Source organism: Oncorhynchus nerka, linkage group LG9b, assembly GCF_034236695.1.
Source record: "Oncorhynchus nerka isolate Pitt River linkage group LG9b, Oner_Uvic_2.0, whole genome shotgun sequence".
Classification (NCBI taxonomy): Eukaryota; Metazoa; Chordata; class Actinopteri; order Salmoniformes; family Salmonidae; genus Oncorhynchus; species Oncorhynchus nerka.
The window spans coordinates 9,509,271-9,520,281 of NC_088424.1; the positions used below are offsets into that span (position 1 = coordinate 9,509,271).

Consider the following 11,011-nt stretch of genomic DNA (forward strand, 5'->3'; position numbering starts at 1 on the left):
TATTAGGGTTTTATTTTTCATCTTTTTTTTTGACAAATGTTAAAAAGTATTTTGTGTAGATCGTAAGATAACAAAATGTGCCAAAAGTCAAGGGAGTGAATACTTTCTGAAGGCACTGCAGTTAGACAAGTTAGCTACTCTAAATTGATTGATAGTCTGAAATTGCTTCTTGGTAGCTAGTTATGAGGTTGGGAGTTTGGGGACCTATCTGGAGTAGCTAAAGCCAACTTCATAAAATTGCTAGGTGGCTAGTAGTATTGCAGAGAAACCAAAAAAAAAATTATAGATTTTTTTAAATAATCATATTCTTTTTAACAGGACAATTCTGACGGGGCACATGCCCCTGTGCCCCTATGGGCATGACGCCTCTGTCATCTTGTTAGGTGCACACTTGAACTAAAGTGTAACTACACCCAAAAATCTTCAGACCTAGTTTCAGACCTAAAAAGTGGTCTCCTGATGTGGTTTTAGCATTGTTGTGGACTTCCAATTTTGCTGTGCGATTGAGAGCGAAAACCTGAAAAACCTGAGAAAGAAAATTGTAAAATAGAAATCTAGAAAAACAAAACTGAGAAAATTGAATTTGGGGAAAAACTATATGAATAATTGTTTTTATAACGAAAACAGATTTATGTAAATGTATAGTCTACGTACAATCAGAAGGAGATTATACTTAAGACTGATATAAGAAGTCTTATATTCATTTTTCAAGATATCCTTACTTCATTTTTCTGTTTTAATAAAAAGCATAATTTTTATATTTTAATCAAATTCAAAGACAAGTTTAACATCGAAGACAGGTTTAATGTTAAAAATGATTAATGTTGATCTTACTTAGAATATAGTCCTGATCATATAGGCCTGGATCTAGATGATATCCAAAACAACTGACACTGAATTCATACATTTTCAGTAAATGTAATTGTAATTTTAAATCCTCAACTCTTTTCGTTTCCCAGGTTACTGGAACGTCACAGTTTACGGCCGGAAGCACTCGTACCGTCTCTACACCAAGCTCCTGAACGAGTCCACGCGCTGGGCCAGCGCCATGCAGAACGTCATCGACACCAAGGCCCCCATCAACACCCCCACCCAGAAGCTCATCCAGGACATCAAGGTTTTTCAATCATTTTTCAATAAAAATGAATGAAAAAACTAAGTCACTCTGGAAACATCCCTGACAGCCACGATTATGTGTATTTATATAATAGTGATAGATTTATTTAGAGAAATAATTAGATTGAAGCGTCCTTTACTCCTCTCCGATGAGATTGTCATGTCATTCTGTATCCATAGGAGAACTGTCTGAACTCCGAGGTGGTGGAGCAAATCTATAAGAGGAACCCCATCCTGCGCTACAGCCACCACCCGCTCCACTCGCCACTGCTGCCCCTGCCCTACGGAGACATCCACATCAGCTGTAAGATCGCACACTATGCTCCTTTCATTATGCACCCGCTCCCTCCCTCGCCAACATCACCAACTGATAGCAACCTCTTTCTTTCCCTCTACATGCACACACATGCATCTCTCTCTCTTTCTCTCTCAGACACACATACACACAATTTTTATTTCTCTCGCTCTCGCTCTCACTTTTCACCAACTGACAGTAACCTCTTCCTTCTCCCCAAAACAGCATTGAAAAACTAGGGCCACACGCAAACACACACACTCTATCACACACACACACACACACACACACACACACACACACACACACACTATAAGTGCATTAGACATGTCCTGTTCTGAAAATATTGAGTTATCTATAATTGTCCCTTACCTACCCCCTTTCCCCTCTGCAGCCCTGAGGAACAAGGGCTACACGACGCTCCAGGACGAGGCGCTCAAGATGTTCAACTCGCTGCAGCACCTGGAGGGTGTTACCGACCCCGTGACCATCATCCAGGGTGTGCTGCAGACGGGCCAGGAGCTGAGGCCCCTGAGGGATGAGCTCTACTGCCAGCTGGTCAAACAGACCACTCGCCCCCCACAGCCCTGCAGCCCTGGGAACCTGTGCAGCTGGAGGATCCTGGCATGCATGTGCTGCACGTTCATGCCATCGCGCGGAATCCTCAAGTACCTCAAGTTCCACTTCAAGAGGTGAGAGGGCCCAGTGTTGTAGCAAATATGACATTTGGTCAGTCTTGATTTCTGTTGAACGACACATTAGAAGGATCAGAGTGTTGTGGGCCACACATGCTGGTTATTTTTGATAGCTGATAGTAAAACACTTTGCATAAAACCATCTGCTAAATGAGCAGGATCACTTTATATGATGGGGGTAACACCTTATTGGAACAAGTCATGACACCTTTATGAGTGTTGCAATGTTATTCATAACACCTTTATGAGTGTTGCAATATTATCATAACACCTTTATGAGTGTTGCAATAGTATTCATAACACCTTTATGAGTGTTGCAATATTATCATAACACATTTATGAGTGTTGCAATATTATCATAACACATTTATGAGTGTTGCAATATTATCATAACACCTTTATGAGTGTTGCAATATTATCATAACACCTTTATGAGTGTTGCAATATTATCATAACACCTTTATGAGTGTTAAAATATTATTCATAACAATCATCATAACACATTTATTTATCATCATTCATAAAACATTTTTAAATTAAAGTCCCTTCGAATAGCTCTTTAGTCATCAGTACAATGGAAATTCATGTTTTTACTGTCACAGTACCCAACCTCCTGACACACTATTTACGCACCAGTCTGGGAGCACCGGCTAAGCCTCGGAGTATTACCCAGGTAGCAGTTTAGGGGTTGCTCAGGGCCACAATGGCAGTAAGGCTGAGGTGTCAAACTCAATTTCCAGAGGGCGATGTTATATATTCAGTTTTTAATTTATTTTATTGAACCTTTATTTAACTAAATAAATTCCTCGAGGGCCATGTATCTGCTGGTTTAAATCATTTTCCAATTAAGACCTAAACAATCAGGTAAGTAGAGTTCCTAACTAATCAGTGACCTTAATTGATCAATCAAGTACAAGGTAGGAGAGAGAACTTGCAAGACACTCAGAGTTTGGCATCTCTGCCTAGGGGTTGGAATCAGACCTCGGTGTAAATTGTGTATTTCAAATACTATAGTGCTTCTCAAAACCTCTCCTCGGGGGCCCCCAGACATTTCACAGTTTTGTTGTAACCTCAAACTAGCACACCTGATTCAATTAGGTAAGGGCTTGATGATTAGTTGACCAATTGAATCAGGTTTGCTTGCTCTAGAATAGTTCAAATACGGCTGGGGGTTCCTGAGGAGAGGTTTGAGAAAGGCTGCTCTAACTAGCTGTGCTTGTTTGTTGAGCTTGCCTGGCACAATGGAACCATTGGAATAGTCCAAAAAGTACTATTTGATCCCAGGTCTAGATGGCACCAGAGCAATTGATGTCATTGTAACATGTTGAGACCTGAAGTTAATGCCTTGGCTTTAGCTCAGCAGAGGCTAAGACAGTCTTGTGGTGTGCAGGACTAACCCAGTAACACCAACAACCATCAGGCTCACTCCCACTAGATTTCTACTGGAATTACTGAAAAGAAAAACCTATATTTTCAAGGTTCCTTATGAATGATGTTGAATAAATGTGTTATGAAGGATGTTATGAATGATAACGCAGCATTCACAAAGGGGTCATGAATAGTTTCATAAAGGTGTTATGAGGGCATTATGTATACCGTCTTCATATAAAGTGTTACCAAATGACCACGTCACATTCATAGATGTGAAATATGGTGGGAGCTAGCAGGTCAGGTAGAATTCACATCTGGTATAGCACATCCTGAAATGGCTATTTCCAGGTCATGAAAGTAATGCTTCATTAGTATCGCAGAGCCTTAAAACTCAACAAAAGCACCAGCATAACAGGGCTCCCCCTCTGTTTCTCCTCCAGGGCTCGGGAGCTCTTCCCGGGCATGGAGATAGAACGCTACGCCTCATTCGGCCTGGATTCCCTGAGGAAGACGCGTGGCCGGGAGTACGTACCCTCCCAGGAGGAGATCCGGGCCGTGGTGGCGCGCCAGGATATGACCACCACAGTTCACTGCCATGGCGGAGGCTCCTGCAAAATCACCATCAACTCTCACACCACCGCCGGAGAGGTGAGAGCCGGGGAGGGAAACAAGTTGGGAGTTTAGGGTTGTGGTGATCCAATGGTAATGGGTAACGGACTGCAATAACCTTAACCAAAATAAAACACATCTGTCTACAGTTACCGGAGGTAAGTTAGCTGAAGATGACCACCGTAAAATGCTAAAAGTTTTTGTTACTTTGACTCATTTGTTTGATCGCTTACTTCACAGTTGATAACTGTGTGTATGTGTCCCAGGTGGTGGAGAAGCTAATACGGGGCTTGGCCATGGAGGACAGCAGGAACATGTTCGCCCTGTTTGAGCACAATGACACCACTGACAAAGCCATTGAGAGCCGCACAGTGGTGGCTGACGTCCTTGCCAAGTTTGAAAAGTACGTTTGTGTGATAAAGTGTGTGTGTGTGTGTGTCAGTGACGTGCGGTGGCTGAGTAGGTACAGGGTATTATCAAAGCCAGATTTACTCAACAGATAGCTCCAACAATAAATCTACATTGAAATAAAAGGCAGACATCAAAAATACTACATACTTTATCACGGTAAATAAAGCAAACTCGACCAAACAATGGCGAAAATGAGAAAATGAAGTTTCAAAGGAAAATCTTTTATAACGGTAGCTGAGGATTCAGCACTGGTGAATGGATAGCGCTGGGGCAGGTTAACTCTATGGTGCAAAGTGGACAGCATCTTTGTCTAGCCAGCTATAATTCTTTCCGTTTGTGGACAAGCCAGGAGACGGTTTGTGGGCACAGGTCATTTCACACACACACCGATTACATTTTGCAAGTTTGAATACACCAATAAACCGTTATTCTCATGTTCATTCAACAGTAGCCTAACTTGCTCATTGCTAAAGAAAATGCATTTAGTCCTACCTTAGTCCTATTTTGTCAGGTTATTTTTGCTCACTAGCTAGCTTTTTTACTCAGTTGAAGGGATGCACGCCCAAATAATGTTTAAGCTTTAAAGGCAATACGAATGCACAAAATATGAACTCTGCTCAATGCAACAAAGGAAGCTGGTATAAACAGCAAGGCCTATGCATTGAGTGGAGTAAGTAATGGCTGTGCATGTCAACGATTTGACTAGATGGGAAGGTACAATGAGAGATTTTGATGTAGTTTCAGCAAATGTTGGTATTTTGGGCATAAAAGCCCCCCAAAACATTTTTTCTTTCTTTTAACACCTATTTTATTAGCCTACCCTGACTGCCCTGGTGTGTGTGTGTGTGTGTGTGTGTGTGTGTGTGTGTGTGTGTGTGTGTGTGTGTGTGTGTGTGAACAGTACTAGTAACATTCACTCATCTTTTCCAGGCTCTCTGCAAGTCAAGATGAGACCAAGACAGGCTGGAAGTTCTATTTTAAGCTTTACTGCTTCTTAGACACAGATAATGTACCCAGGGACTGTGTTGAGTTTGCCTTCATGTTTGAGCAGGTATGAACCAGCAAAAAAATATCCATCCACACTGTTTCTGTCTGTCGGTCGGTCTACAGACTTTAAATTATCAAGATCCGTAATTGTTGTTGGCTGTGTATCTGCCAGTCTAAACGTTAATCCGATGATAACAGCTTGTCAAAGACAATCTCTTTCACTACCCCCCACTCTTTTTCCTCTTTCCTCCTCTCTCTTTCTCTTGTCCTCCTCCAGGCCCATGAGGCGGTGATCAGAGGCCATTACCCAGCCCCGGAGGAGACCCTCCAGTTCCTGGCTGCCCTAAGACTACAATACCTCCTCGGAGACTACAACCCCCAAGCTACCGTGCCCGAAATGTCTCAGGTGTTCCCTATGACTCGGTTGCGTGCCCGCATCCAAAATTCCGCCAAGACTTTCTCCCCGGCCACTGGTTTGGGCATGGGGTCAGTGGTGGACCGTTCCGATGGAACCTTGGAGAAGAAGCGCTCCAGCTTCTTGGAGGGAACGCTAAGGCGTAGTTTCAGGAGCGGCTCAATGAGCCGCCAGAAGTTGGAGGAGGAGAACACGCTCGAGGCCTGGATGAGGGAGGAGATAGCGGCAGCACGAGCCAGCCTGGTGGACAAGTGGAAGAAGCTGCAGGGGATGAACCAGGAGCTGGCCATGGTGAAGTACATGGCCCTGGTCAAAGAGTGGCCCGGCTACGGATCCACGCTCTTCGAAGTGGAGGTGAGTGGGCCTTACCAAACAGTGGTTTACATTTCAATTTTAGACATTTAGCACAGGGTTTCTTACACCGTTTCGTCTGGGATCCTCGGTCATTTCGCATTTTTGTTCTACTCTACCACTATCACACCTAGGTTGTGTTCATTAGGGCACACAATAGAAAATGTTTAAAAAACTAATTGATTTGTGTTTCCCTGTTGATTCAGTCTGTTTTCTTACGTGTAGTGCCTTGTGAACACAATCCTGATTCAAGGGCTTGATGAGGATGCATAGTGTTGGACTGAAACAAAAAAATAACGCCCAGATCCGGACCGAAATGGAAAACTCTATAAGTGAATCTATCACCATAATTTACCCATTTCTCCTACTCATACACTTTCCTAGTCCTGTGACGGGGCCTTTCCAGTGGAGCTGTGGCTGGGGGTGAGCAGGGAGGCCATCTCGGTGTATAAGCGTGGCGAACCCTGGCCCCTGGAGGTCTTCCCCTATGAGCTCATCCTTTCGTTTGGGGCCCCACTGCCAAATGCCTACAAAATAGCCGTGGAGGGCCGCGAACTGCTCTTCGAGACCAGTCTGGTATGTTAAGCCACCCATGATCCCATTTGTGCATTATATAGGCTGTTATAAGGAGCCATGGTGGTAATGGAATGTTTTTTAATGCAATGCAATAATGGTACACGGTATTATAATTATACGTCCATAGAAAGTGTTGCAAACCATTTTCTGTTATACAGCGACTGTGTCAACTGTAAGGTCCTAACTGCGCCTCCTTCACACTTTCCCCAGGTTATGGACATTGCCAAGCTGATGAAAGCATACATTAGCATGATCGTTAAAAAGCGCTACAGCAACTCTGCATCCATCAGCAGCTACGGTAGCCAGTGTAGCACCTGGTGAGGTGTCGTCCAAGACCTTTCACCTTTCATCACTTAGCAGAGGGCTGGGGGAGGTTGAGTCCTGCGACAGCCTTGTCAGGACACCTTTCCCTCAGTGTTTTGGAGAAACGTGATTTTGAACACTCTGGGCCAGACTGACTTTCTCATGGTTCTTATTGCTAACCAGCTAGCTTTGTCTTTCTTATGCTAACGTGCTACCATTACAAGGGCTTTTGTTACAGGGTGAGACTAGTGTTACTGGGGTGGTTCCTATAAGTGTGCGGAGTTGGGGCATGGCCAGTCAGAATCTATAAGGGTTCAAGCTAGAAGTCGTCCCTAACCACAGATCTAGGATCAGATTACCCAACCCCAAACCCCCCAAATAAACAAATCTGACCCTGGACCAGCGGTTAGGAGAAACTTCTACCAACTCACGAGTGCCATGTTTGGTTCTTCTAATGGACGAAACCTCAATTGGACGCCCACTTCTAAGCTTTGGAAATTTCGAGCCGATTGTTAAGGAACCATCTCTTTTATTATCAAGAAATGGAAATATGCAACTCAATACTCAAATTATTTTCAAGTGGCATTTTTAATATATATATTGATTGTTGAAAGGGGAACATTGCCAGTGATTAAAGGGTTAAAAGTGCTTGAAATAAACCCTTAAAATAGCAGACTGCTTAGTGGCATCCCATCCTTACAGACGGTAAATCATTGGAAATTAATTATTTGATTTAATGAAAATTTCCCCCTTGTTACAAATAAAACATTTGTTCAGCTTTCTGGGTATACCAATTTTCTCAACTCAAGTTGTGTCATCTAACATGTCCAAGCAGGAATGCATGATAAATTGATTTTGATGTGAAATAGGCATACCAGTGAGTGATTGGCATGAATTTTGGATTGACAATTCGGCTATTGTTGCTAGAATATTACTGTCAAAATAGGGCTTCAGAATTGCAGATGTATTTTTGTTTAATAGAGAGAAATGTACTTGTGTACAAATAGGCTATCACACTTGGGGATAATCACTGAGGGAGGGGAAACTCGAAACCAAAACCCCAATAGTAGCCTACGGTTTCTTCTTGCAAATAGGCTATCACACTTGGGGATAATCACTGAGGGAGGGGAAACTCTAAACCAAAACCCCAATAGTAGCCTACGGTTTCTTCTTGCAATTAGATTTTTAAACGCTCCACAATTATTTTATTCTTCTCTCCATCTAGACTACTTGGAGCAGACAGGGAGAAACGGGGCAAGGAATCATGCAGGAATCAATATTGTATTGTTGGACCAAATCAGAGTTTTAGCTGCCCCAAAAATATAAAGTTTTGAGTGAAGTGACGTGCTAAAATTTGTAGTTTGCATGGATGCAGCCACTTCAAAGTGTGGAAGTGGAATTTCCACCTCTCCAGTGTGTCTACAAAGGACTGTTTCAGGCCTAGTGCTTTGACTCATTATATGCCTCGCTTTATTTGAAAGGATTTTAGGCCTAGTGCTTATTTGACTCGTGCTTTTTTAACTCATTATATACCTCACTTTTACGTGTTGGGGGACAACAGGGCAGCGGGTCATGAGATACTGCTGAAGATTTGATCCACTGCCTGCCATAGACTAAGCGTAGCAGTGCAGTTTATACTGTTCTGCATGTTGCAAATGTAATATTACTGTTGTGAGGCCTAATTGCCATGGTAATTAGGAATGTCCAGTCAATTATTATCTTAACTTACATCAAATGCTTTATGACAGCATAATCTCCCATAGCGGTGCCAATCCAAACCCCCCAAAAATTTAAAATATTAAAAAGAGAAAGGGCTCAATTTGATCAGATCCGCTTTAGCCGACATTTGCATATCGGTTGTTTTGGCTATGTCAGAGCTAGAACCACATCAAATCCACAAGCAGCTCTGTGCGGTAGGCTATTGTGGAAATTGCCATTGGATGGACCGAGTCGCATTAGTAATAATCCTATGCAGCCTCTACGCCTCGATTAGGCTGATACAAATCCTTATTGTTGCTTGACAGCTCTTAATGTAGTTACACCTCAGACACTGCCAAAACACCAGCTATGTAGGTGTCAGCTGTCGCCTGTTCACACTTGATTTGATTGAATCCTAGCCTGAGAGCTCCTTTGAATCAGATCCGCTTTAGCCGACATCCGTTGTTTTTGCTGTGTCGGAGGTGGCACCGCATTAGAGCTGTCAAAAAAAAGAATTGGATCCCGTTACTCCTAAAGCGTACATCGCCATATGCTGCAGAGTCGCATGAACAGAAATCCCATATGCATCTGTGTTTACAAGTTCAAACACTGGAATGTGAGATGTAATCTACACCTCAAATAGGATGGTCAAAATCTTCATTCGTTTAATGATTTTTCAATTCGAGGGTAATCATTTCTATATAACCTACACCTTCTCGTTCGGAACTTCTAACATGAGTGGGGCGGGTGTGGCTTCGTGACAATGATCGCAAGAGCAGCTGCTTACCGATTTATGGCTCCAATGCAGTTCCACCTCCAACACCTCCAAAACATCCACTATGTGGATGTCTGCCATTACCGGTTAACACTTAATCTGATTGAACATACTGTAGGTCGTAGTTAGTTTAAAGTCCTCGTTTTTATTTAGAAGACTTTGGACTAGTGAGCTTTGCAGCCCAAAGGACACTTACCTGATGGGCTAGTAAGGGAAGGGACCTAACTTTCTAACTAGGGACCCAAGAGTTCTTTACGCCTCCTGCGGACTGGGCGAGAAGTAGATCGTCTGCGTCTGGGCATGATTATTGCTATACCCACTGAGTAGCTGGACCCATGCTTTTATAGGCTTTGCCTTGGGAGTGAAATTACTTCATAATGGCACTGACATGATGCAATAGCAACAGTGCCATTCCAAACACAAAAATCTGGAAACAAGACAAAGATTCAGAAAATTGGCCAAAAAATGCTAGGAGTAGACCCTCCCTTCAGCTTAGAAAGCTTAGTGTAATATAATATAGATAGGGCAGCTTGGTCCAAAATAATCACGTTTACTTTAAACATCTGGACGAAAAACACCCAGCAGTACCTTACTCAAAAGATCTCCAGCTTGGAAGGTGCTTCATTATTTCCCTCTACCAGCAAAGCTCTCCTAAAGTTCCTGCAAGGTTGCTTTAACATAAGCGACACCCCACAGCATTTCACTGGAACTCCGCGGGCGGTAGCTCCACCCAAAGATGTGCAGGATTGTTCCTCAGTGCCTTGTTGTATATTATGTACACGTGTTCTTTTTCAATGGATTTGGTTTCAAACGTCTATACAATTATCTCTAACTGAACCACAAAGAAATATATGAGATGTAACCATGTTATTTTTCTCCCAAAGTCAATTTCAAAGCTTACAGTGAAAGTATAACAACGGTATACAATACTGGTCTTGGTCGGTGTATCTTTTCTTTCTCATTTGTATTAGCTGTGTTATGTATTAAAGGATGATTCTAGCAATAAATGAATACCTATTTACTCAGGTGTCTGTGTTTTGAGTTATTTTATGTGTATTTTAACAGTATTCAGGATTAGAGGAGACAATCTGACACTTGTAATCAGACAAAGAAATGACACAACATATATTCATTTTCATGATTCACTCTCCTCATCTCTGCACTGTAATAGCTGATGTGTAAGCTGTCTGGTGCAAAATGGCTACCATGTCATCACCCAGGTGGTTACTACATACTGCTCGTGGATGTAGTGTTTCCCCCGTACAACGTTAATGAAGTGCTTCGAGCATCGAGGAAAATTGTATGTAAATCCAACCAATATTGTAAGACTAAAAAAATCTGGTAGTTAATAAAGACCAGTGACTACATATGTAAACCACCCAAAGTGCATTTGTTTGCTGATTCTGTAC

At 42.5% G+C, this 11,011-nt stretch overlaps 1 protein-coding gene across 1 annotated transcript in view; it reads left to right on the plus strand.

The window, feature by feature from the left end:
• myo10 (myosin X) overlaps window positions 1–10,623 on the plus strand; it is a 253,221-nt gene extending 242,598 nt beyond the window's left edge. The window contains exons 33-41 of the mRNA XM_065013323.1: window positions 960–1,117; window positions 1,297–1,420; window positions 1,806–2,103; window positions 3,918–4,125; window positions 4,353–4,489; window positions 5,428–5,548; window positions 5,762–6,253; window positions 6,635–6,826; window positions 7,037–10,623. Coding sequence (XP_064869395.1) covers window positions 960–1,117; window positions 1,297–1,420; window positions 1,806–2,103; window positions 3,918–4,125; window positions 4,353–4,489; window positions 5,428–5,548; window positions 5,762–6,253; window positions 6,635–6,826; window positions 7,037–7,147 — 1,841 coding nt within the window. The 3' untranslated portion in view covers window positions 7,148–10,623. The remainder of the gene's footprint in view (window positions 1–959; window positions 1,118–1,296; window positions 1,421–1,805; window positions 2,104–3,917; window positions 4,126–4,352; window positions 4,490–5,427; window positions 5,549–5,761; window positions 6,254–6,634; window positions 6,827–7,036) is intronic.
• The last annotated feature ends 388 nt before the right edge of the window (window positions 10,624–11,011 follow it).